Source organism: Canis lupus, chromosome 33, assembly GCF_003254725.2.
Source record: "Canis lupus dingo isolate Sandy chromosome 33, ASM325472v2, whole genome shotgun sequence".
Lineage (NCBI taxonomy): Eukaryota > Metazoa > Chordata > Mammalia > Carnivora > Canidae > Canis > Canis lupus.
Window position 1 is genome coordinate 26,352,842 of NC_064275.1, and position 27,582 is coordinate 26,380,423.

A 27,582-nucleotide genomic window follows, 5' to 3' on the forward strand; every position below is an offset into this window, starting at 1 on the left:
GGAGGGTGGGCCCCTCTCTGACCCACACATATCTCTCCAGTAAGACAGACTTCTTGAATTTGCAAAGTGCATTGTTACACTTAAAATGCTGTTCCACGACTTTCCTGGTCCATTGATGAGTGTTGCTTTTAGAATTGAGCTGAATGGTTTAAGTTGTCTGTACTGGGGCTGGTGAAGCCGATGGCTGTAGAAGGTGGTGAAGCCAATGGCTGTAGAAGGTGGCAAGGTATGTGAACAGGTGGGAGATGAAGGGACTTCCTTAAGTGGCTGTCATACCTGGCAGGAAAAGTTTCTCATGTGGTTTAGTCAGAGGGGACCAGTGGAGACCAGTGGCTGAGATACCCTCACCGAGCCCATGCTCAGTGATATGGAGAGAGGGCCCTGCACGGGCAGGGTAGCTGGCTGCCCCTGGCTGGCCATTGGGCAGACTTGGCCGAGTACGGTGAGGTTATGAGGAAAGCCATGAGACAGATGAGGTCACTGAGGGGCTGATGGAGGCCACAGGGGAAGCCAAAGCTTGTTGAGGTTGAGGCGAGGAGCAAGAGCCAGAGCCAGGACAGTGGCAAGCAGCAGGATCGCTGGGAGGGCTCCGCGAAACGTGGTTGCTCAGGTACCCGCAGAGTCGTGATTCAGTAGGTTTGGGAATGGGGCTGAGAATTTGCATTTCTAACTTGGGTGGTGCTGATGCTGCTGGTCCGGGGACCATGTTTTGAGATCCATTGATCTAACAGGAAGGAAACCAAGTTAGATGAGATTAGGCACGAGCACTCTGTAAACAGTCGATGGCACCAGACAGACATTTCTTATTAGGAGAATTGCAAGAGTGTACATATTGCAGACGCGGCACTTCACTGAAGCTTTCTCCTTTCTCCCTTTGGCTTTTGTCAATACCTGGTCAGATTTCGTATCCCCGTCAGCATTGTAGAATGTTTTCTTCTTATCCTGGTCAGACGGGATATAGCAGGTGGCCTATGGCACACATTTGAGCTTTAAAAAACCCAAACTTGCTTGGGCCTTAGGCAGAGTCTGAAGTAATGATCAGGGAAGGGCCAGGTTAATCAGTATTTTTTTTAAACACCCCCAGGTGATTCTGATGAGCTGCGAGGATGGGGAGCCACAGATCTGTACTGTAGTTTGTTTTTCTTCTTAGAATGGGCTGTCTACCCACTAGGCTTCTGGAGACTTGCTATGTCCAGAGCTGTCCCTGTTGCCCCTCGCGTGTAGTGATACATCCTTGTCTACGTGTCTCTTGACCCGTGTCCTTTTGGCTACTCCCCTTCCTCCGGGTCTCTGAATGCCCGTCTATAGTCAGGGCCTTACCACTATTGAGAATTCCAAGATACCAGGCTTTCATTGGGCACCAGCAGGTTTTACTCTGTCAACACCTTCCTGAGGACCTCAGGTAACAACCAGTTCCCGACATTCGTGTCTTTCAGTGATGCCGAGAGTAGAAAATTGTGCAAGAAGATGAAAGTTGACCTGAGCCCAAAGGACAAAAAGGTTGAATTATTCCATTACCAGTGAGTACACGTGGGCATTTCCAATTTTCAAGTAAGTGCTGAAAGCTTTCATTGGTATTCCTGTGAAGGGTGGTTTTTAGTTAGGTTAATTTTATTTCGGAATGATTTTTTTTTTCCCTGTGTTTACAGTTTCCTTTTTTTTTTTTTTTCTTTTAAATCCTGAACTGTGTTCAATAGCTGAATGTTATTGAGATGCTGCAGGAAACCAAAGGTATGTATCTTCACAACCATTCTTAAAGTTAACACCTTTTTCTCCTCATTTGACAGGGATGGTGCATTTCATACTGAATATAACCGAGCTGTGACATTTAAGGTAAATTTACCTCCCTCATTCTCAGCAGAGGTAGAGTCTGAACGGATGCCAAAAGCCTGGCAGGTTCTCTCTGAGAGAAGGAAGGGCAGATTGTGCAGATAGCTCTTCCAAATGACCTGAGGGATTCTTATCTCCAGAGCACGTGTCAGCAGAATAGCTGGAAAAGTTTGTAACTGCTAACACAATGAGGATGACCGGCCTTGTAGATAAGTGGGTGAATCGATCAGCAGTCATCCGGCGAGGCACCTGACGTTGGGTCTCTCCCCTTCCAGAGGCCTGGGTCTCCCTCTGCTCTGGCCTGAAGCCCCCCTCAACTCTGAGGTAGCGTCTATACTGGCTGTCCGAGGCGGCGGGGTGGGGGTGGGGGTTGCTGTGCCCAGGTTAGCCCAGAGTGGGACACAGGCAGGTTGGCACCTGTCAGCTGATGCAGCTTGTTTCAGGTGACACGCCGATGTCCCCGAGCTACAGATCCAATTTAGAAGTAGATGGAGAAAAGCATCAACGAAGAAGGTGTGGGGGACCTGTGACCTGCAAGTGCTGTTACCACAAAGCAGCGGCCCCACCCCGCATCCTTCTCTGGCCCTTGGAATCCCCCCTTTGGCATACCCACTCGGCCTGTCAGACCAGGCTTCTCCTGTGTCTGGTCAAGGCGGCGTTCCCCTGCCCCAGCTGGGGGCCGCGTGTTTCTTCTGTTCCCAGCATAGGCGGAACCTACTTTTTCATACTCTCCTGCTCTGCCGCAGGCTGGGTTGGACCCCACGCTCCTCTGTCTCCCCGGCTCCATTCTTTCCTGTCTGTCCATCTGTCTGCACAGCCGTCAGCGCCCCGCTTCTCTGCCCTTCTTCCTCAGCTCCCTGGTCGTTTCCTGTTTATCCACCAGCACTCGTTCTTTTTTTAAGTCGCTACAGCTTTTACCTTATACAGACTCAGCCTGATTACTCATCCTAACACCCACTTAGACACTTAGAGAAAATTCTGCCGACTAGAGCTGCTTAAGCCTCTTATTCTGTGTTAAGACGTCAGCTGAGTCCTTCCTGGGAGGGCCTGAGTGCTCCCCAGGAACAAGGTGTGGCTGGGCAGGGTGGGGGAAGTGCTGCGTGGTGATGGAAGGTGGGATTGGGGCCTTTTTGCTTGGTTTTGGAGCTTGTGCTCAGTGTACATTTAGTGGCTCCCTCTGAATAGTCTGTCCTGGAATCGTGGAGCAAGAAATAGCGGTTGCTCAGAACTGTAGGAGCTGGGAAGGAGCAGGGAGCCCGGGTAGGCTGAGCTTGCCTATGTGGGGAAGGCCGGGTCCTGGCCTCTGTCTACCCCCTTACAAAGACCAGGTGTGTGGCATCTGCTCACTCTGCATCCTTCCTGTGGTTTCCACGTCAACAGGCTAGAGAGGAGGGGTAAGGGTTGGACAGGCTCACAGTCTTTAGTGGAAAGAGAACATCCTTAGGCCCAGGGTCCCCAAAGCCCACAGGGCCATTAGGGACTGGGGTAGAGTCCCTGGAGTTCTCCAGAGCAAGAGTAAGTGGCATAGTGTTTCCCATGACTGCCTGGTGGCTTCTGCTCTTCATTCAGCCAAGACAAAGCCATTTTTGGTCACAGGTTGGTTTTCTACTCAGAGATCCTCCTGGGCCTTGATGTCCAGAGAGACAGAGGAGTCCCTTGTAGGACTGGGCGCGTGGTCGCAGACTCATGCTCTGGCTGTTGTTGCTGTCATGCTGGAAGATTTGACAGGGACCCGGTCACAGTCACTGCACTGTGGCCCCTAAAGAAGCCAGAGGCCAGACAAATGAGAGTAAAGAGGGTGAACTTCCTGTGTAAGTGCCCTTTTGCTGGTCAGCAGTCTGTGCAGCAAAATCCTTATTACATGTAAGTGGTGAGGACCAGAGGTGCCTGGAAACCAAAATTCAGATGACCCTCTGATGACTGTCTCCAAGGCCGTGTAGCTGTGAGTGTGGCTTCCCAAGCCACCAAGATGTCCCAAGAACCAAGATGTGAGTGTGGGGCCATTTCCCTGGGATTCCGAGCACCCAGAACAGGATGACTGAGGGAGGGAGTGAGGCATTCCAGATGCTGCTCCCTGGAGACTTTTCCATCTAAGATCTTATTGGTCAGGCTAATTTGTAGAGAACCTGTGGATGGGACTATTCAACTTCAGTTAAACGTGAATAATCTCCACCTGAAAAGCAAGTATGATTATTTCAGTTATTACATTAGAAGAGGTGTCTTTTGGGATCCCTGGGTGGCGCAGTGGTTTAGCGCCTGCCTTTGGCCCAGGGCGCGATCCTGGAGACCCGGGATCGAATCCCACGTCAGGCTCCCGGTGCATGGAGTCTGCTTCTCCCTCTGCCTGTGTCTCTGCCTCTCTCTCTCTCTCTGTGACTATCATAAATAAATAAAAATTAAAAAAAAAAAAAAAAAAAAAAGAGGTGTCTTTTTCCCTGATGCTGAGGAGGGGCTGGTGGTGGGGGAATGGGAGACGGTGCTCAGCCTTTAACTCAGCTCGTGCTGGTATGTGGACGGGAGCCCCCTGAGAACAGTAGTTCCTAACCTATTTCGGGTTCCTAATCCCACTGAGAATTTACTGAAAGGCATGGATCTTCTCCCTAGAAACAATCTGTTTGCATAAAGTAAGTGTAAAATGTTGTCATGTGAGTAAATGTAAATGCTAAGTAAAGTAACCTATAAAGTACGGCTTTCGTACGAGTCTGGGGTCTCACAGACTCCTGAAGGCTGCTGTGGGCCCTGCATTGAGAACCCCTGCACCAGGTGTTTCTGAAACAGGTGGACACCTGGAAGCATCTTTTTCACATGGCCTAGGCGGGCAGGTGCCTCTGCAGCTGTGGTGAGCATAGGTTTCAGGAGGCCCTGACAGCTCCGTTTTGGCTTATATTGTTACAGTGAAGCTTTGACAGGGACAGAGGAGAGGCACGTCTGCCTTTGCTATGGTGGAAATGGCCCTTTTTCTCTTGCCAGGAGGCATTTCCTGGCTCCATTTGGACAAACAGGGACCATTACATGAATGAAATTCTACAAAATCTTACCTGTCTCCCATTCTTCCATGGCAGCATTTTCCAAACAGAAGTTTCCAGAACTTAATAGGCCTCACTGAGGTCCTGTGTGTGTGTGACCAGGGGATGGGCTGAGTGGACAGCCTTGCTGAGAGGGTGTTTCCTTGTCTCACCTCAGCCTACCTCCCTCCCATCACACTCTGTCATCTGCTCATTGGAGCTTGATTAAGTGGACAAGAGGTCACAGAATCTTGTATCAAATTGGGGGACACTGAGGGGCTCTGTGTGTTGACATGGAGGTCAAGGTTGGAGGGATGGAGGTTGACTGGTTTCTGGTACTCTTTCCTGGCTCTCACAAACTAGGAGCACTGTTTCCCAGAGTGGTTATCTGAGGGAAGGGAATGCCATTTCTGTCCTAGACCAGTGAAGTGTGGCAGGGGCTGAGGGCAGTGAAGGGACATGGGCCCCGTTTCCCGCCCCACATGCATCTTCCCCAGAGGGAGTGAGATTTATGTCGGCTGTCCACATGACAAAGGCTAGTTAAGCCCTTTAACCTGAAGGTCTTTATCAGATCTTTATCCTGAGCCTCTAGAAGGAGAGTCTTCAGGGAGAGAAGTACAACAACCGGGCAGCCACAGAGATGAGCACCCTGCCCGGGGGCTCTCCGGCCTGAGCCCCACAGAACATGCAGGATTTGACACGCTACCAAACCAGTTTACATCACAAAATACCGAGCAGGCGACAAGTAGGTGTGCTTACCTGCTTGTGCGATTGGTAGGTTTGGTGCATGAAGGTGGAGCCCTTGGACAGGACTGGAGGCCTTTATTCAAATTGATCAGAGAGCTTCCTGGAGATGAGACCTAGTCGAAGCAATTCACTGAATAAGCCGGTGAATTGTCTCAAATCTCTTTTCTGTCCATGAAGAAGCAGAGGTGTGGATCAGCTGACCAGAGTAAGGTGTCATGTGGCTGAAAATTTTGGTGGCGGTGGTGGGGGTGCATTTTTAGGGCCCTTGCCAGTGATGGCAGCACCCCCCTACCATTTAGGTTCCTGGTTTCCCCACTTTCCTCTTTACCTGGCTAAAATGAGTTTTCCTGGGGTGTCTGGGGGGCTCAGTCGGTTAAGCGTCTGCCTTCGGCTCAGGTCGTGATCCTGGGATCCTGGGGTCTACCATGCTTGTGCTCTCTGTCAAATAACTAAATAAAATCTTTAAAAAATATATATAAACCGAGTTTTCCTTTCTCTGTTTCTTTCCTCAGTCCATAGTGGCCTTTCTGAAGGATCCAAAAGGGCCCCCACTGTGGGAGGAAGATCCTGGAGCCAAAGATGTTGTCCACATTGACAGTGAAAAGGTAATTTGTTCCCCATAAATTCTGGTAGACCCTGGAAGCCTCCCCCAACCTGGTTCTCCCTAGGAGAGATGCCCAAGGAAATGAGAAATGGGAGTTTTTGGGGATGAGTTGTGCTTTCTTCCAAGGGAGCTGGGCTGCCAGGCCCCTCATATTTGTTCTTCCCGGCTCCATGAAGGAACCCACAGGAGATCACAGGCTGGCTGCCTGAGAGCTTCCTCCATTCTTCACCTGCCTTATTTAACGTATTTTAACGTGTTTAGATTTTCCTCAGGAATAGCCATTTAAATGTCCTTTCCTTTTTATGTAACCCAGTCATTGCTGGGATTGGCTGCGTGTGTGTTTGTGTTTTTAAAAGTGGGTTTTGTTTTTTTGTTTTGTTTTCTTTAAGAATAATCTCAGAGGTTGGGTGGGATTTCTGGAGACTTGGGTCAGGTCTCTATAATTCTAAGTAATGTAAATTTGAACAAGTCATTTATCCTCTTAAGCTTTCATTTCTGGATTTAGCTAGGATGCGGGGGGGTGCGGGGTCAGGGTCGAATGGTAGTTCTGATTTATAGTCTCCATACAACCCTGATCCACCTTCTTTCTAAGCCTACTCCCCCTACCTCAGTGTGCATCTTTTTCATGTATGTGTACCTTGCCTGGCTGTGCCTTCATATAGGATGGGCAAGACCTTCTTTGTTATTTACCCAGTGGTCTGTGAGGCGAGCAGTGCTGTTTGTAAAAGGAAGGAGACTGTCCTTTTTTTTTTCCTAAGTGAAATACTGTTGACATACAGTAGCATGTATATTAGTTTCAGATATATAACTGTGATTCCACAATTCTATGTATCATGCAGTGCTCACCATGGTAAGTGTGGTTACTCTCTGTCGCCATACAAAGTTGTCGCGGTATTACTGACTATATTGCCTATGCTGTACTTTTCATCCCTGTGACTTACCTATTTTATAACTGGAAGTTTATACCTCTTAATCCCCTTCACCTATTACATGTATCTCCCCACCCTCCTTCCCTCTGGCAACCACCAGTTCTCTAAATTCATCAGTCTGTCTCTGGTTGGTTGGTTTTGTACATTTGTTTTGGTTTTTTTTAGACATATATGTGGAATCAGATGATATTTGTCTTTCTCTATCTTGACTTATTTCACTTAGCATTATACCCTCTAGATCCATCCACGTTGCTGCAAGTGGTAAGATCTTTTTTTTATGGCTGAATAATACTCCATTATTATTCAGCCATAAAAAAAGATTGTTGTATGGAGACTATATATATATATATATATATATATATGCACACACATGTCACATTTTTATCCATTTAACTATTGATAGATGCTTGAGTTGCTTCCATATCTTGGCTATTGTAAATAATGCTGCAATAAACGTAGGGATGCATATATTTTTTCTTTTTTCTTTTTAAATAATTTTATTATTTTTTTAAAGATTTTATTCATTCATGAGAGACACAGAGAGAAAGAGAGAGAGAGAGAGAGGGCAGAGACACAGGCAGAGGGAGAAGCAGGCTCCATGCAGGGAGCCCGACGTGGGACTCGATCCTGGGACTCCAGGATTATGCCCCAGGCCGAAGGCAGGCGCTAAACCCGCTGAGCCACTCAGGGATCCCATATATTTTTTCAAGTTAGTGTTTTCATATTCTTTGGGTAAATACCCAGCAGTGGAATTACTGGATCATATGGAATTTCTATTTTTAATCTTTGGATGAATGTCCGTACTGTTTCCATAGTGGCTGCACCAATTTATATTCCCACCAACAGTTCACAAGTGTTCCTTTTTATCTACATCCTCGCCAATGCTTGTCATTTGTTTTTGTGATACTAGCTGGAGAACGTTTGTTCTTATCTTGATAACATAAAATGTACTTTTTATCTTCCTCTACCTTTCTTCCCTTTTCACTTAAAATTATTGACCCTTGATGCTTGTTAGCCCCAAAGAAAAGGATGTCATTTATACTTCCTGGGGAGGGATCATGTGTGATCATTGTGGCCTAACCCAGTAGGTCTGTGGCGATTTGAATTAAGGGGCTGGGCATCAACATTTCTCTGGACTAGAAAGTGCCAGTATCATCAGGAGGTGAAAAGCAGGGGGGCAGCCCGGGTGGCTCGGTGGTTTAGCGCTGCCTTCGGCCCAGGGTGTGATTCTGGAGACCTGGGATCGAGTCCCACATTGGGCTCCCTTCATGGAGCCTGCTTCTCCCTCTGCCTGTGTCTCTGCCTCTCTCTATCTCTGTGTCTCTCATGAATAAATAAATGAAATCTTAAAAAAGAAAAGAAAAGAAAAGGAAAGCAGGAGTGCCTGGGTGGCTCAGTTGATTAAACATATGACCCTTGATCTCAAGGGTCTTGAGATCAAGTCTTGATCCGAGGGCTGTGAGTTCAAGCCCCACATTGAGTTCAAGCCCAGCTGGAGCCTACTTAAAAAATTTTTTTTAAAAAGGATGTTGGGGACAAAGGAAGAGGGGCAAATGTCAGGAGGTGGTGGCATCTGTGCTTATGAATAAACAAGCAGCCTAGACTCACTTTTGCTCCTCACTAGATTCTGTGATAATGCACATTTCTGAACTTTTGGGAAAGTGATTGCCTGCCGCCTCCCTCCCCTAAGATTTACTTCTTAAACTCCAAAGATCCTTCTTCTATAACTAGAAATATTAAAAAGAAGGAAAATTGTTTTCACATCTGTAGGCAGTACTCTTGTTACATGTGGTGCTGCTCTCTCTCCTGTAGAAGTCTAAGGTATACCTGCTTTTCTCCTGATAGAATCCCCACATAAAATACCTAAAAGTTCCAAATTCAAGTTGGAATTGCCGATTTGTACTTGTAAGCTTAGAACTCCACACTGTTTGAAGGCAATTAAGCATCTTTGAATGTAATGTAATATTTGTTACTACCCAGGGTATGAAACCAAATTGCTACAGGCTCAGAAAAACCTTTTCTTTTCAGATCTTTACCAGATTTTTATCTCCAGGGATTTCAGCAGATCATTTTCAGAGCATTTGCATTTTCTCCCCGTAGTCAGGGTCAAAGCTATTAGTCAGTAATTCTGTCTTACAGTGAGTAGAATTATGTAATTCTAGTTATGTAAACAAGAGTGAACCTTTTCAGAATTTATTATGAAATGTTTTGAATGCCTGCAAAATATTTGTAATACTTTATCTAACTGAAAAATTATAAGTAATACATATGCATTGTTGAAAATTTAGAAAACACGGCTTAAGCATAAAAGAAAAAAAAAAAGTTATGCTATCCCTTCCCATTGAGAGGTACCACTGCTGGTATTTTCTCTAGCCTTCCAGGCTTTCAATATAGTGCATATACATAAATATTTTTACTCACAAAAGTGTCATTGCATTTTATATGCTGCTTTGTAACTTGCTCCCCCCCCCCCACTTAATGTAACATGCATATCTTATTGTGACGTTAAATATTCCTCTTCATTGTTTTTAATGATGCACTAGTATTCCAGGGTGCGGGATGTACCCTCATCTATTTACCTAATGCCTTGTTGCTGCCAGAAAACTGCTTTTTGTAATCTCCTTTTATTTTCCTTATTATTCAAAAGAGGAAAAACCTCTAATTTTCTTCTATGGAAACTGGTTAGAGAAGCAGATTATTTTAATCAAAACATGCTCCGTCATTGCGCTTCTCTGCAGTCCTTGATAGATTTGCCTTTTCCCGAACATCGTTGACTCTTGTTGGAAGAAAGGTCTCCAGCCTTGCTTTACACTGAAGTCTCTCCATTAGCACTGTTGTGACCATTTGTCTGTTTACATTTATTGTATTTATTTAAGAAATAATTGTGTATGGCCTAATAATGCGCCAGGCACTGTTCTAAGGTTTTAGAAATACAAATGATCTATTTAGCTTATAATCCCCGGGGGCTCGGGGGCTTGGGGGCTCGGGGGCATGCCTCATCTGTATGCTCCTGGGCACATGGACCGTGGTGGCAGGGCTGGGGAGAGAGATTAGTGGGTGTGGGTGAACCCTCTGTTACCGTAGGGAGCAGATCCCCATCTGGCCAAGTTGGGCTACAGGATAAGAACCAGCCTCCCACAACCAAACTGCTCCATAGATCACATGGAGGGGCAGCCTGGTGGAGCCGCATGGGGCACAAGCAGCTCCTTACAGTCTTTGAATTATTCAGGCAGAGCTGAAAGTAAAGCTGGTAGCCTGGTCCTGACTACTTCATCACACTAAGGGACCTTGGGAAAGCCACGTGCCCCGCTGGGGCCTCAGTTTCCCCTTCTGTAATGTGCGGCAACGGTACAGATTGTCTGGATCGTCCAGCACCTGACCGGCCGTAACTCTGACCGCAAGCCCCAAATCTCAGGTCAGACCAAGGCATTTCTTCTCTCGCCAAGAGCCCCTGTGGGGATGTTGCCTCCTTGCCCTATTATTGGTTATTGTGACCTATTATTGGTTATGTGACCTGCCGTGTTCTTTGTTTGTGCCTTAGGACTTCAGACGGCTCCTGAAAAAGGAAGAGAAGCCGCTCCTGATGATGTTCTATGCCCCCTGTGAGTGACCGGAGTTAGCTGCTCAGACTCTTGGAAGGGCAGCTGGGGGTTGGGAGGAGGGGGACTGGGAACTAGCCCCAGCTCTCTTAAAATGCAAATTGTGTCCTTCACCCACTCTCTGTGCCTCTTTGCCTCTTCTTCGTGCTCCTCCATTTCTGCTGTGCACATCAGTTCTTCTCTCACTAGAATCAGCATCCTTCTGCCTTCACCCTGAGCTCCCCCAGGCAGGTACTCCCGCTGTCTCCTGTTCCCCCGCCCCTCTGCTTCCTGGCGGCCCGAAGCCCTTTCCTGCCAGCTGTGTGCCTGGGGGAGCCATGTGCTTGGTGGAGCCATGAGCTGGGGGGAGCCGTGTGCCTGGGGAGCCGTGTGCCTGGAGCAGCCGTGTGCCTGGGGAGTCGTGTGCCTGGGGAGTCGTGTGCTTGGTGGAGCCGTGTACCTGGGGGGAGCCGTGTGCCTAGGGGGAGCCGTGTGCCTGGAGCAGCCGTGTGTCTGGGGGGAGCCGTGTGCCTGGGGAGCCGTGTGCCTGGGGGGAGCCGTGTGCCTGGAGCAGCCGTGTGCCTGGGGAGCTGTGTGCCTGGAGCAGCCGTGTGCCTGGGGAGCCGTGTGCCTGGAGCAGCCGTGTGCCTGGGGAGCCGTGTGCCTGGAGCAGCCGTGTGCCTGGGGAGCCGTGTGCCTGGAGCAGCCGTGTGCCTGGGGAGCCGTGTGCCTGGAGCAGCCGTGTGCCTGGGGAGCCGTGTGCCTGGAGCAGCCGTGTGCCTGGGGAGCCGTGTGCCTGGGGAGCTGTGTGCCTGGAGCAGCCGTGTGCCTGGGGAGCCGTGTGCCTGGAGCAGCCATGTGCCTGGGGCAGCCGTGTGCCTGAGGGAGCCGTGTGCTTGGGGGAGCCATGTGCTTGGGGGAGCCGTGTGCTTGGTGGAGCTGTGTGCCTGGAGCAGTCATGTGCCTGGAGCAGCCATGTGCCTGGGGGAGCCATGCCTCTGTCTCAATGAACTCTCAGAGGTGCTCCTGCTGCTCCTCACCACCCAGAGCCTGGCTGGCCTCCCGGGGCAGCTTTTTGCCCAGCTCTGGCTCCTGCACATCTCTGCTCGTGCCACCTGGGTGGTGTGGGGGGATCAGGGCCAGGGAGAAAAAAGCCTCATGTTTTGGTTCAGTCTCTAGATAAGGCAAGAGGGCATAGGAAGAGCAGAAAGATCATTGAGATGACAACCAGAAGACCCTTAGGTTCTAATTCCAGCTGTGCCACCCATCAGCTGGGTGACCTTGGTCAGATCCTTCACCTCTCCGCCCCTCAGGTTCGGTTTCTATAAGAGAGAGGCTTGGATCAGAGCAGTGGCTTTCAGAATTTTTGCCTGTATTTCATTGTATTCATGTAACAATATTTTTCCTTGCAGCCTAGCACTATAAGTATACACATGACTTATAAATACTTATAGTAAATAAGTTGAGTAAGTCAAACTGAACAAGTTTTACAAAATCATATCTACCTTTACTACTTGCCATCCACTCTGCCAGATGCAGGACACACTATTTTCTTTTTCTCTTTTGTTTTATTTAGAAGATACTGGTTTTTCCTACTATTTCATAACCCTCTAATAAAGGGTCCGCAAACTCTGGCCCATGGACTGTCCACCTTTTTTGTTAAGTTAATTTTTGTTGCATCATAGACATGTTCATTTGCTTACACATTGTGTGTGGCTGGTTTCAAGCTAAGCAGAGTTGAGGAGTTGACGGTGTGTTCTACAAAGCCTCTACTCTGCCTGGAGCACCCCTGTAGTCTAATGGGTCCCAACCCACAGATTGAAAAGCCTTGGATTATTGCCTCTATAAAGCCCCTAGAACTGTGACTCTCTGTATTGCGTATGTGCTTCAGGAGACCGAAGACCCAAAGGCTGGAGAGAGAGGGCCATGTGTGATGGGAGCCCTGGCCTGCCCATGGCTTAGATGAGTGTCAGAGGCTATGGCATCAGGGTTCTACTTAGTTTTTTGGGTTTTTTTTTTTTTTTTTTCATTTTGGAATTGGTATGTTTATTGCAATCTCAAACACAAGGCACAGTATAGGTATCCAAATCAATTATATATCACACTACCTGGAAGACATAAGGCATATAGCATATGGCATATTTTCTTTTTCCTTTTTTGTTTTTTTTAGTTATATAAGTTTCAGGTATATCACATTAAAATTTGATATCTGTGTATACAGCAAAGTGATCACCCCCCAAAAGGCTGTTTACCATCCATCACCCCACAATGGGCCCCCTTTACTTACCCCCAAGCCCCTTTCCCCTCTGGTAAGCCACTGAACTGTTCTCTGTGTCTGTGAGTTTGTTTTTGTTTTGTTTTGTTTTGTTTTAGATTCCACATGGAAGTAAAATTATGTTTTTTTTTTCTTTCTCCTTCTGACTTATTTCACTTAGCATAATGCCTTCAAGGTCCATCCGTGTTGTTGCAGGTGGCAGGCGTTCATTCTTTTTTTATCGCTGAGTAGTATACTGTTGTATATATATCCCACATTTCTTTATCCGCTCATCCATTGTTGGATATGTACATTGTTTTCATAAATTGGCTATTGTAAATAGTGCTGCAATAAACATAGGGGTACACGTGTCTTTTCAAATTAACGTTTTTGTATTCTTCGGAAAAATACTCAGTAGTGGGACAGCTGGATCCTATGATAGTTCTGTTCTTAATTTTTTTGGGAATCTCCATACCGTTTTCATAGTGGCTATACCAGTTTACATGCCTACCAACAGTGTACTATTGGGTTCCTATTTCTCCACATCTTTGCCAACATTTGTTATTTCTTATCTTTTGGATAAAGGCCATTCTGACAGGTGTGAGGTGATATATCATTGTGGTTTTGATCCTCATTTCCCAGGTGATTGGTGATGTTGAACGTCTTTTGTCTGTTGGCCATTTGTATGTCTTTTTTTGAGAAATGTCTGTACAGATCCTCTGCCCATTTTTTAACTAGGTTTTTTGTTGTTGTTGTTGTTGCTGAGTTGTATGGATTCTTTATGTACTTTAGATATTAACCCCTTGTCAGATATATGATTTGCAGATACATTCTCCATTCAGCTGGTTGCCTTTTCATTTTGATGATGGTTTCCTTCACTGTACGGAAGGAATCAGGGTTTTAGTTCGAAGCAGTCCCATTTGTCTGTTTTTGCTTTTGTTTTCCTTGCCTTTGGAGTCTGAGCCACAAAAACATAGCTAAGGAGCTATGTTCATGTCAGAGAGCTTACTGCCTGCATTTTCTCCTAAGAATTTTATGGTTTCCGGTCTTACATTCAAATCTCTAATCCATTTTGAGTTCATTTTTTGTATGGTACAAGATAGTGGTCTAGTTTCATTCTTTTGCATATGGCTGACCAGTTTTCTCAACACCATTTTTGAGGGGACTATTCTTTCTTTGCTATATGTTCTGGGCTCCTTTCTTATAAGTTAATTATCCGTGTATATGTGGGTTTATTTCTGAGCTCTCAATTCTTTTCCATTGACCTATGTGTCTGTTTTCGTGCCACTACTGTACTGTTTTGATTATTATAGCTTTGTAATATAGTTTGAAATCAGGGAGCATGATACTTCCAGCTTTGTTCTTCTTTCTTATAATTACTTTGACTATTTGGGATCTGTTGCAGCTCATAAAAATTTGAGAATTATTTGTTCTAGTTCTGTGAAATATGTCATTGGAATTCTGATAGGGATTACCTTGAATCTGTAGTTTGCTGTGGGTAGTGTGGACATTTTAACATTAATTCTTCCAATACATGAGTGTGGAATATCTTTTCATTTATTTGTGTCATCCTCTATTTTATCAGCATCTTACAGTTTTCAGTATACATACAAGCCTTTTACCTCCTTGGTTAAATATACTCCTAGATTATTCTTTTTGATACAATCTTAAATGGGATTGTTTTCTTTATTTCTCCATCTGATTGTTATTAGTATACAGAAATGCCACAGGTTTCTGTATATTGATTTTTTATCCTGTGACTTTACTAAATTTACTTATTAGTTCTAGTAGTTTTGGGGTGGAGTTTTTAGGGTTTTCCATATATAGTATCACGTTATCTGCAAGTAGTGACAGTTTTACTTCTTCCTTTATGATTTGGATGCCTTTCACTTCTTTTTCTTGATTAATTATTAAACTAGAATTTCCTTTTTTTTTTTTAAATTTTTTTTAAATTTATTTATGATAGGCACACAGTGAGAGAGAGAGAGAGGCAGAGACACAGGCAGAGGGAAAAGCAGGCTCCATGCACCGGGAGCCTGACGTGGGATCTGATCCTGGGTCTCCAGGATCGCGCCCTGGGCCAAAGGCAGGCGCTAAACTGCTGCGCCACCCAGGGATCCCTAAACTAGAATTTCCAATAATATGTCAAATAAAAAGCGGCAAGAGTGGACATACTTGTCTTGTTCTTGATTGTAGAGGAAAATCTTTTAGCTTTTTCCTATTGAGTATGATGTTAGCTGTGGGTTTGTCATATATGACCTTTTTTATGTTAAGGTATGTTTTCTCAATACCCACTTTGTTGAGGGTTTTTATCATAAATAGATTTTGAGTTTAACTGAGTGCTTTTTCTATATCTATTTTGATGATCTTATGACTTTTATCCTTTGTTGACATGGTGTATCATGTTGATTAATTTATAGATATTAAACTATCCTTGCATCCCTAGAATAAATCTCACTTGTGTTATATGATCTTTTTAATGTATTGTTGAATTAGTTTTGCTAATATTTTGCTGAGGATTTTTACATCTATGTTCATCAAGGATATTGGCCTATAGTTTTCTCTCTTTCTATCTTTGTAGTGTCCTTGTCTGGTTTTGGTATCAGGGTGATTTTGGCCTCATAAGATATGTTTGGAAGTATTCCCCTCCTCTTCATTTTTTTGGAAGAGTTTGAGAAGGATAGGTATCAAATCTCTGAATGTTTGGAAGAATTCATCAGGGAAGCCATCTGGTCCTGGACTTTTGTTTATTGGCAGATTTTTGATTACTGATTCAATCTCCTTACTAGTAATTGGTCTATTCAGGTTTTCTATTTCTTACTGATTTAGTCTTAGAAGATTGTATGTTTCTAGGAATTTATATATTTCTTCTAAATTGTCCAATTTATTGGTGACATATTGTCCATTCTAGTCTCTAGTCTCTCTAGATCCTTTGCATTTCTGTGATGTGAGTTGTAACTTCTCATTTCAGTTCTGTTTCCTCGTGAAAGCCTGCATTAATCCCCCTTCTTGAGAAATTCTTTGAGCAAAGACCCCTCCCATTTACACCCAAGTGATCATGCCTCCTTGGGTGGCTGCCCTTCTCTGTTCTGGTGGTTCCGCCTGACTTGGGCCTATGGTTTATTCACCATGACAATAGCCTCTCCCCTGCCTCTGTTGACTGCTGGGTGTCCGCCTAACCCAGCCTTTTCTTAGACTCCTTGCTTGCCAACAGAAAGGAGTCCCTAGTGTCCCACTTCTTGTTAGATCTGGCTCTGCTCAGAATGGTTTGCACTTTAACCCTGGGTCATTCTCTTCATTACGGCTCCCTGGTTGGCTTCACCCCCTTTTTTTTTTCCCTTTGGAGGGATCTTAACTACCCAGCTGTGAGTTGCTTCAGGAATTGCCCTGCCTACCCAGACCCTGGAGGACAGGGCCTCCTGTGTTTATCTCAGAACCCTTCAGAACTCAATGCATTGGTTAAATGAGACTAAGAGTGTGTATCAGTGTACAGTTTGTGTCACGAGGCAGGATCATGGTATAGCCGTGTGGCTTTCAGTATATGACACTGGTTGATCACTTGCAAAGAGTGGTTCCCCAGCAGTTTGCACTAGAATGTGCGTGCCATCTCTCCCCAGCCCCTCGCCAGGCTGCCTGGCAGCGTGCCCTCCTCAGCACAGCAGGCAGGGAGAGAGGCGAGTATAGTTACTGTCTTTATATAATGGAAAGCTGGGGTAGGAAAGGTTAGATCCCTTGTCACTGTTACAGAGAAATTAGTAGTTGAGGAAGGAGGGAGAAAAGTCTGTTAAGCTCAAATTTGTGGAGGGGTCAGATTGGATGGCCTGCTGGGTCCCAGGTAACCCCAGGACTCTTTTATTGTTGTTTTTATTGACACAAACTTGTACCTTTATTATATTAGTCCACTCAGCCTTCATGGCTTCATAATTCAGCTTATTCCTGGAAACACACCAATTCCCTAAGAGGGAAGTCTTTTAGGACTCTGATCCTTTGATCATGTTTGGGGTGAGTGAACCCACAGGCAGTGGGACGCTTTACTTGTGACAAGGAATCTAGCACCTACTGCTTATTCCGTAAATGTTTGTTGACTGAATTAGTGAGAAAAATAAAAGGGTGACTGCTCTAACTCTGAGGGTTGGACAGTGACAATTAGTCTTATTTCTTCCTCTGCCTCTCAATCGAATCCGTTGAAAGATAAATGCAGATAGAGATCACAGTACCAGCTCTGTTTTTGGTGAAGTTAAATTGGAAACTGGCTCAGCTGGGAGCTTCCTATTACTCTTCCATCACCTCTTCACCTCACTAACTTCTTCTCCCAGAACTGCTGGGCTTTGCCCATGGGGAGTTTGGAGGGGGTGGGGGATCTTGCTGCTGCTGGCTGGGGACAGCAGAGCCTGAAGAGAGACACAGTTTGTAAATTCAGTTCCTTGACTGATGAACATGGCCTAGTGGGCATCAGAGTCAGACTCCCACCACCTCATCAAGTCTAAGTAAAGAGTGGGTGGATGCACGTGCCCCTGTCCTGCCCCAGTGATCTCCCCCTGCGAGTACCATCCTGTCCACTGTGGAGGGGTTTCCTCACCGCTGCAGACCCACCGGGGGCAAGCACTCCAGTCTCCCCTGCTTAGTGTGAACCTGCAGGGCGCTCCATTCCACTCCACAGTGGGTGAGCTGGGGCTCAGACCACATGCCAGGCATGCACAGGCAGCGGACCGTCAGGGGGAGATGCAGACCTGGGTCTCCTACTCCTCAGTTGAGCTGCTTCCTCTGCTGTGTGGCATCCAGTCTGGAACACGGGCACCTGGCTGTGTTGGCCTTGTTGTCCCCATTTCCATCCTCTGTGGATTCCCACAGCGGGGACGATGTCCCCTGACAGATATCATGCTCCTGTCTTCATGACACTTGTGGGGATGGTGCCGTGTGGGCTGCTGGAGAGAAGTACATCTTGTCTTCGGAGGCCAGGTGCTGTGGGCTTGTGCCGCGTGCTGACCTTGCAACAGCTCCCAGCCCCCTGAGTCTCCCTGAGCCCAGGCTTAATGTGATGGTGTGTGAACAGCGTGTGTCCATCTGTCTGCCCAGGGGGTATGTCAGGGAGAGACCATGTCAGAGTAGCCTGCGTCACATTTGGTCCAGTAGACTTGGTGCCGAGGAGGTTCCAGTGGTCCCACTTATGGTCTCCAGCGTCTGTATCTGACCCGGTGGGTGAGAGCACCTCTCTGATCTCTATTACTCTGCCCACAGTCTGTCAGGGATTAGCTAAACACGGATTAGAGCCTGTCAGCCCACCGCTGCATGGCCCTCTCCCCACCGTGTCACGTTGAGATGAGATCCAGTCTGACATGGGCTTCCTAGGCAGCTTTGGTGTCCACGGCCTTCAGGTGCATCTCAAAGCCTTTTTGCAGCAGAGCAGCTGTCAGAAAGAGTAACAGCCTGTCACGTCAGAATTTCTTATGTCTGAAGAAACTGGTGCACGTGCCCTGTGGGATCAGTGCTGAAGTATGGCCTGCTCGGATTGATGCGGGGGCGGGGGTGGTTTTGGATCAGGGTCACTCTGAAGTGGTAGTGGATCTTTGGGACCTGCCTGGCTGTCTTGGCCCTGTGTTCCCCAAGGCTTGGGGGGGCCTTCACCATTCCAGAAGAAGAGTGCGACCGTGGGAGACCAAAGAACCCCACACTGGGTGGAGCCAGAGACATCACAGGATCCTCTGGTGTCAGAGCTGGAGGGGGCCTGAGGTTGTCTGCTCCAACCTTTCTCATTTGCCAGAGGAGCCATCGCCCAGAGAACAGTGGTGACCTGTCCAGGGCTGTGCAGTGCATGAAGGGAAGACAGGCACTCAGGTGTGCTGACCCTGGCCTGGCGCTCCGCCCTCAAGGCCAGGGCCAGTGCTTTCAGACCCAACCCATCTCCACCCACTGCCTCATTATTCGTATTGGTGTAAGAAACAGGGCATGGAAATCCCAAAGCTCATTGTATCTGTGGTTGTCCGGTTTTCTTCTTTTTTTTTTTTTTTTTTTTTTTTTTTTTTTTCTTTTTTTTTTTTTTAATTTATTTTTTTATTGGTGTTCAATTTACTAACATACAGAATAACACCCAGTGCCCGTCACCCATTCACTCCCACCCCTCGCCCTCCTCCCCTTCTACCACCCCTAGTTCGTTTCCCAGAGTTAGCAGTCTTTATGTTCTGTCTCCCTTTCTGATATTTCCCACACATTTCTTCTCCCTTCCCTTATTTTCCCTTTCACTATTATTTATATTCCCCAAATGAATGAGAACATATAATGTTTGTCCTTCTCCGACTGACTTACTTCACTCAGCATAATACCCTCCAGTTCCATCCACGTTGAAGCAAATGGTGGGTATTTGTCATTTCTAATAGCTGAGTAATATTCCATTGTATACATAAACCACATCTTCTTTATCCATTCATCTTTCGTTGGACACCGAGGCTCCTTCCACAGTTTGGCTATCGTGGCCATTGCTGCTATAAACATCGGGGTGCAGGTGTCCCAGCGTTTCATTGCATTTGTATCTTTGGGGTAAATCCCCAACAGTGCAATTGCTGGGTCGTAGGGCAGGTATATTTTTAACTGTTTGAGGAACCTCCACACAGTTTTCCAGAGTGGCTGCACCAGTTCACATTCCCACCAACAGTGTAAGAGGGTTCCCTTTTCTCCGCATCCTCTCCAACATTTGTTGTTTCCTGCCTTGTTAATTTTCCCCATTCTCACTGGTGTGAGGTGGTATCTCATTGTAGTTTTCATTTGTATTTCCCTGATGGCAAGTGATGCAGAGCATTTTCTCATATGCATGTTGGCCATGTCTATGTCTTCCTCTGTGAGATTTCTGTTCATGTCTTTTGCCCATTTCATGATTGGATTGTTTGTTTCTTTGGTGTTGAGTTTAATAAGTTCTTTATAGATCTTGGAAACTAGCCCTTTATCTGATACATCATTTGCAAATATCTTCTCCCATTCTGTAGGTTGTCTTTGAGTTTTGTTGACTGTATCCTTTGCTGTGCAAAAGCTTCTTATCTTGATGAAGTCCCAATAGTTCATTTTTGCTTTTGTTTCTTTTGCCTTTGTGGATGTATCTTGCAAGAAGTTACTATGGCCGAGTTCAAAAAGGGTGTTGCCTGTGTTCTTCTCTAGGATTTTGATGGAATCTTGTCTCACATTTAGATCTTTCATCCATTTTGAGTTTATCTTTGTGTATGGTGAAAGAGAGTGGTCTAGTTTCATTCTTCTGCATGTGGATGTCCAATTTTCCCAGCACCATTTATTGAAGAGACTGTCTTTCTTCCAATGGATAGTCTTTCCTCCTTTATCGAATATTAGTTGCCCATAAAGTTCAGGGTCCACTTCTGGATTCTCTATTCTGTTCCACTGATCTATGTGTCTGTTTTTGTGCCAGTACCACACTGTCTTGATGACCACAGCTTTGTAGTACAACCTGAAATCTGGCATTGCGATGCCCCCAGATATGGTTTTCTTTTTTAAAATTCCCCTGGCTATTCGGGGTCTTTTCTGATTCCACACAAATCTTAAAATAATTTGTTCTAACTCTCTGAAGAAAGTCCATGGTATTTTGATAGGGATTGCATTAAACGTGTATATTGCCCTGGGTAACATTGACATTTTCACAATATTAATTCTGCCAATCCATGAGCATGGAATATTTTTCCATCTCTTTGTGTCTTCCTCAATTTCTTTCAGAAGTGTTCTATAGTTTTGAGGGTATAGATCCTTTACATCTTTGGTGAGGTTTATTCCTAGGTATCTTATGCTTTTGGGTGCAATTGTAAATGGGATTGACTCCTTAATTTCTCTTTCTTCAGTCTCATTGTTAGTGTATAGAAATGCCACTGACTTCTGGGCATTGATTTTGTATCCTGCCACACTACCGAATTGCTGTATGAGTTCTAGCAATCTTGGGGTGGAGACTTTTGGGTTTTCTATGTAGAGTATCATGTCATCGGCGAAGAGGGAGAGTTTGACTTCTTCTTTGCCAATTTGAATGCCTTTAATGTCTTTTTGTTGTCTGATTGCTGAGGCTAGGACTTCCAGTACTATGTTGAATAGCAGTGGTGAGAGTGGACATCCCTGTCTTGTTCCTGATCTTAGGGGGAAGGCTCCCAGTGCTTCCCCATTGAGAATGATATTTGCTGTGGGCTTTTCGTAGATGGCTTTTAAGATGTCGAGGAATGTTCCCTCTATCCCTACACTCTGAAGAGTTTTGATCAGGAATGGATGCTGTATTTTGTCAAATGCTTTCTCTGCATCCAATGAGAGGATCATATGGTTCTTGGTTTTTCTCTTGCTGATATGATGAATCACATTGATTGTTTTACGGGTGTTGAACCAGCCTTGTGTCCCAGGGATAAATCCTACTTGGTCATGGTGAATAATTTTCTTAATGTACTGTTGGATCCTATTGGCCAGTATCTTGTTGAGAATTTTTGCATCCATGTTCATCAGGGATATTGGTCTGTAATTCTCCTTTTTGGCGGGGTCTTTGTCTGGCTTTGGAATTAAGGTGATGCTGGCTTCATAGAACGAATTTGGAAGTACTCCATCTCTTTCTATCTTTCCAAACAGCTTTAGGAGAATAGGTATGATTTCTTCTTTAAACGTTTGATAAAATTCTCCTGGGAAGCCATCTGGCCCTGGACTCTTGTGTCTTGGGAGGTTTTTGATGACTGCTTCAATTTCCTCCCTGGTTATTGGCCTGTTCAGGTTTTCTATTTCTTCCTGTTCCAGTTTTGGTAGTTTGTGGCTTTCCAGGAATGCGTCCATTTCTTCTAGATTGCTTAATTTATTGGCGTATAGCTGTTCATAATATGTTTTTAAAATCGTTTGTATTTCCTTGGTGTTGGTAGTGATCTCTCCTTTCTCATTCATGATTTTATTAATTTGAGTCTTCTCTCTCTTCTTTTTAATAAGGCTGGCTAATGGTTTATCTATCTTATTAATTCTTTCAAAGAACCAACTCCTGGTTCTGTTGATCTGTTCCACAGTTCTTCTGGTCTCGATTTCATTGAGTTCTGCTCGAATCTTTATTAACTCCCTTCTTCTCTTGGGTGTAGGATCTATTTGCTGTTTTTTCTCTAGCTCCTTTATGTGTAAGGTTAGCTTTTGTATTTGAGTTCTTTCCAGTTTTTGAATGGATGCTTGTATTGCGATGTATTTCCCCCTTAGGACTGCTTTTGCTGCATCCCAAAGATTTTGAACGGTTGTATCTTCATTCTCATTAGTTTCCATGAATCTTTTTAATTCTTCCTTAATTTCCTGGTTGACCCTTTTATCTTTTAGCAGGATGGTCCTTAACCTCCATGTGTTTGAGGTCCTTCCAAACTTCTTGTTGTGATTTAGTTCTAATTTCAAGGCATTATGGTCCGAGAATATGCAGGGGACAATCCCAATCTTTTGGTATCGGTTCAGACCCGATTTGTGACCCAATATGTGGTCTATTCTGGAGAAAGTTCCATGTGCGCTTGAGAAGAATGTGTATTCAGTTGAGTTTGGATGTAAAGTTCTGTAGATATCTGTGAAATCCATCTGGTCCAGTGTATCATTTAAAGCTCTCGTTTCTTTGGAGATGTTTTGCTTAGAAGACCTATCGAGTATAGAAAGAGCTAGATTGAAGTCACCAAGTATAAGTGTATTATTATCTAAGTATTTCTTCACTTTGGTTAATAATTGATTTATATATTTGGCAGCTCCCACATTCGGAGCATATATATTGAGGATTGTTAAGTCCTCTTGTTGAATAGATCCTTTAAGTATGATATAGTGTCCCTCTTCATCTCTCACTACAGTCTTTGGGGTAAATTTTAGTTTATCTGATATAAGGATGGCTACCCCTGCTTTCTTTTGAGGACCATTCGAATGGTAAATGGTTCTCCAACCTTTTATTTTCAGGCTGTAGGTGTCCTTCTGTCTAAAATGAGTCTCTTGTAGACAGCAAATAGATGGGTCCTGCTTTTTTATCCAGTCTGAAACCCTGCGCCTTTTGATGGGGTCATTAAGCCCGTTCACATTCAGAGTTACTATTGAGAGATATGAGTTTAGTGTCATCATGATATCTATTCAGTCCTTGTTTTTGTGTACTGTTCCACTGAACTTCTTCTTAAAGGGGAATTTTAAGAGTCCCCCTTAAAATTTCTTGCAGAGCTGGTTTGGAGGTCACATATTCTTTTAGTTGCTGCCTGTCTTGGAAGCTCTTTATCTCTCCTTCCATTTTGAATGAGAGCCTTGCTGGATAAAGTATTCTTGGTTGCATGTTCTTCTCATTTAGGACCCTGAATATATCCTGCCAGCCCTTTCTGGCCTGCCAGGTCTCTGTGGAGAGGTCTGCTGTTACCCTAATACTCCTCCCCATAAAAGTCAGGGATTTCTTGTCTCTTGCTGCTTTAAGGATCTTCTCCTTATCTTTGGAATTTGCAAGCTTCACAATTAAATGTCGAGGTGTTGAACGGTTTTTATTGATTTTAGGGGGGGATCTCTCTATTTCCTGGATCTGAATGCCTGTTTCCCTTCCCAGATTAGGAAAGTTTTCAGCTAGAATTTGTTCAAATACATATTCTGGCCCTCTGTCCCTTTCGGCGCCCTCGGGAACCCCAATTAAACGTAGGTTTTTCTTCCTCAGGCTGTCGTTTATTTCCCTTAATCTATCTTCATGGTCTTTTAATTGTTTGTCTCTTTTTTCCTCAGTTTCCCTCTTTGCTATCAACTTGTCTTCTATGTCACTCACTCGTTCTTCCACCTCGTTAACCCTCGTCGTTAGGACTTCTAGTTTGGATTGCATCTCATTCAATTGATTTTTAATTTCTGCCTGATTAGCTCTAAATTCTGCAGTCATGAAGTCTCTTGAGTCCTTTATACTTTTTTCTAGAGCCACCAGTAGCTGTATAATAGTGCTTCTGAATTGGCTTTCTGACATTGAATTGTAATCCAGATTTTGTAACTCTGTGGGAGAGAGGACTGTTTCTGATTCTTTCTTTTGAGGTGAGGTTTTCCTTCTAGTCATTTTGCTCAGTGCAGAGTGGCCAAAAGCAAATTGTATTGGGAAAAAGAGAAAAAGAGAGGAGAGAAAGAAGGAAAGAAAAGAGAAAGAGAAAAAAAAGGGAAGAAAAGAAAAAAAAAAACGAGAGAAAAAAAAAAAGAAGAAAAAGAGAAAGAAAAAGAAAGGAGAAAAAAAGGGGGTGGGGGAAGGAAACAAATCAAAAAGCAAAACAAAACAAAAACAAAAACAAAAAAACAAAACAAACAAAAAAAAAGAACCACAGGGGAGTATCTTCTGATTCTGTGTACTTCAAGTCCCTTGGCTTCTCCTGGAAGTTGTCCGTCTAGCTGGTGTTCTGGGGGAGGGGCCTGTTGTGCTGGTTTTCAGGTGTTAGCAGTTGGGGGAGCTGCTGTGCCCCTGCCTGGTGCAGGGCTCGGTGGGGGTTGTTTACCCCGTGAGGCCGCAGGAGGAACAGCCCCAGTGGCGGGGCAGCTCTGGAAACCTGGATTCAGCTCCGGCAGGAACTCCGGAGCTCTCCGTCTGCAGGGCCTGGAGGCTCCGGGGCGGGGCCGCTGATCTGCTCAGCTGGGGCAGGAGCGTCCTCGCTGTCCTGGGCCCTCCCGGCCTCTGCCTGTCCCGGGGGAGGCGGGGTCCTGGGCTGTGTCCCGGCGCCCTGTGCTCCGGAGCCTGCGCTGGTGGATTCGCGCTCCCGGGCCGCGCAGCCCCCTCCGCGGAGCCGCCGCCCGAGCCCCTCCTGGCTGCTCCGGTCCCGCCGGGTCCCGCCGTGCGCGCTGCAGCCCTTAGGGAGCTCGGCGCACTCTCCTGGGCGCGCAGTTGCTCTGTTACTGTCCCGGGGAGCCCGAGGGCATCTGCTCCCTCCTGGGTCCTGCTCCACCTCCCCACGAGCCCCTTTCCCCCGGGAAGGTCGGTGCAGCTCCTGCTTCTCCGGGACGGGGCTCTCCTGTCCTGGGGACACTCGCCCCGGCCTCAGCCCGGCTCCTCGCGGGGCCCCTCCCCCTTGGAGGCCTTTGTTTCTTTATTTCTTTTTCCCCGTCTTCCTACCTTGATAGAAGCGCGAACTCTTCTCACTGTCGCATTCCAGCTGGTCTCTCTTTAAATCTCAGGCCGAATTCATAGATTTTCAGGATAATTTGAAGGTTTTCTAGGTAGTTTGGTGGAGACAGGTGATTTGGAGACCCTACTCTTCCGCCATCTTGCTCCTCCCCCCGGTTTTCTTCTTAATGGCATTTGATTCAATTTCATTTGTAGCCTCTGACTGGGCAAGAGGAGAGGCTGTTAGCCGTGCTTTCCTGTCACCTATTCTGGTTCCCTGAATTCCTCTTGAACTCATTATCAGCCCTAAATTACTCTGTGTTTTGTGCTTCTCCAGCCTGGTCATGTTTGCTTAGTCCCACATTTATTGAGGGACTGACTGCTGGGCTGTGTCCTGTTTTATACCATCAAGATTGTAAGCTCTTCGGAGGGCAGGGCCTCTGCCTCCTTTTGCTTCTGTGTTCCCAGGCCCTAGGGCATCCTGCCCTCCTGCAGGCTGGATCATCGTTTGCTGGCAGAGGTCAGCCTGAAGGGAGGGAAGGCTGGGCATAGGGGCCTGGCCCCCAGTGTAACCGAGTCTGCTTTCTCTCCTGCCTGTGATTAGGGTGCAGCATGTGCAAGAGGATAATGCCACATTTCCAGAAGGCCGCAACCCAGCTGCGAGGCCACTTCGTAAGTAAGGCCCATGGGCCTGGCAGGGCTGGCCAGCTCCTGGGTTGCTCCCCCTCACCTGGAGAGTCGGTGGTGGGAGGAGGGCAGGCTTGAGAATTTCGAGGACTTACTCTCCTGCTGCTACTCCTGCTCCTTGGGCACATGATCCAGCCTTGTCCTTGGTGGATGGTGAGAACTCTGCAGGGTTGCTGGGACCAGGAGAATTTGGAGCTTGTCCAACTAAGGCCAATGACGAAATAGCCAGGAAACCAGCAAGAAGCACCTGGTTTCTTGGTGGTGGTGTTGGGTGGCCAGGGGCCATCAGCAAACCATCAGGGCTCCAAAATGATTGGGGCTGGACTCCAAAGTGGGCCGAGGCTGCTGGTGCCGGGAAGCCCAGTGGCAAAGAAAGGGGCATGGTGACCAGTGGTAGGCCCAAAGCGCAGGTGGCTTCATGGGCAGTTTCCTGCCAGGCTTGCCAGGGAGCTGGTGCCTGTGGGATGGGAAGACAGTGGAAACAACAGCAGAAAAGAGGTCGTCCAGGTGGGGAGCTGGAGACCTGAGCTTGCAGGCGCTCTCTGAAGGAGGGTGTGCAGAGTATGTGGGGATGGGAAGCAGACAGGAGGCAGGGTTGTCTCGGGGATGCCCACCTTTCAGAGATAGGAGTGGGAGAGGAGCCACTGAGAAAGCAGGGCTCGGGGAAGGAAGAGCAACCAAGATGTGCAGCAAGGGGAGGGGAAGCTGGGCAGTCCAACCTCACCAAGCTGAGGACCACTGACTGATGGTTCTGGTCAGCTCTGTGTGGCCCCCACCTGCCAGCCTTGTCTCTTCCCTGTCATATGTCTGTCCAGCTTTGCACTTAACCCTGAGCCCCAGAGATTTGGGAGGGAAGGCTGTTTTTGTTGGCGGCAACACAAAAAGAATTGCTGGCTCCTCCAGGGAGCATGGGAAAATCCATACCCTTTATGAAAGGTTGTGGGGAGGAGAGCCATCATGGTGGGGCTGGCCAGAGTCCCACGAAGGGAGTTCTGAGGTCTTAAGACTGAATCATGATATTTACGGATCAAATTAAGTTGGTGATTAGTTCAAAGTCAATTTTAAAAGTTTACATGGCAGCACCTGGGCATAGTGACAGCCAGCTAGCCTCGCTGGCTGCAGCATCGGGTTGCAGAGAACAGGTGCTTTCTCTTTTGACCTCATTCTGAGGTGACACCAAGGTCCTGCTTGTTTCTCACTAATGAATTTTTAGCAACTTGCCTAGAGATGTTTGGCCTTGGGGCACACGTACATCATTTGGGGGAAGAAGTTTCACTTTGCATTTTGGGGCCTCAACAGATAGCATATTTCATGATTATTTCGCCTGGAGAAAAGACTTAATTACCCAGTGTTCTCCCTCTCCACACTTGCATACCCTTGGAAAACTCCTCCCTCAACCTCCTGTGTGGTGTGCTAGTAAGTAGTTAAACAGCTCCAGGCCCAGATCACAAGTACCTGGCCACCCCCGTCGAAGCAGCTGAGGTCTTGGTGCCAGGCTTGTGCAACTTCTGGAAGATTCTCAGCCAGTGCTTCATCTACCTGCTGAACTCCGTGTTCCTCCCGGCCCCTCCTGTGCTCCCACAGAGCTTGTCCCTGCCATGCATGGCCGGGTATGCTCATCTTTGCTTTTATTCCAGATCATTTTGTTCACCAGTTGATACTAATTGTAAGATGATTTTCGCACTGTAGTGTGAGCTTCTTGAGCACCGGGGCTCTGTTTGGTTCCTGTCTATTTCTTCAACACAAGCACAGGGCCAAACTCATAGTGGTACCACATATGTGCTGATAAATGGGTGGATGAGTATGTGGCTTATCACTCCTGGGCACGTTTTATTTTAAGCTCTGCATTTAAATAAAAAATGATGTTCCTCTCTCTCTTTTTTAAGATTTACTTAT

General features: G+C 46.3%; 1 protein-coding gene and 1 long non-coding RNA gene across 2 annotated transcripts in view; both read left to right on the forward strand.

The window, feature by feature from the left end:
• The window catches only part of PDIA5 (protein disulfide isomerase family A member 5), a 101,639-nt gene that overhangs the window by 31,928 nt on the left and 42,129 nt on the right, over positions 1-27,582 (forward strand). Inside the window, exons 4-8 of the mRNA XM_025475101.3 lie at positions 1,437-1,520; positions 1,788-1,833; positions 6,095-6,187; positions 10,657-10,717; positions 25,604-25,671. Coding sequence (XP_025330886.1) covers positions 1,437-1,520; positions 1,788-1,833; positions 6,095-6,187; positions 10,657-10,717; positions 25,604-25,671 — 352 coding nt within the window. The remainder of the gene's footprint in view (positions 1-1,436; positions 1,521-1,787; positions 1,834-6,094; positions 6,188-10,656; positions 10,718-25,603; positions 25,672-27,582) is intronic.
• On the forward strand, positions 1,841-4,250 carry LOC125754236 (uncharacterized). The gene is made up of 2 exons (XR_007407902.1): positions 1,841-2,154; positions 2,274-4,250. It is a non-coding gene; the product is annotated as an uncharacterized LOC125754236 (long non-coding RNA).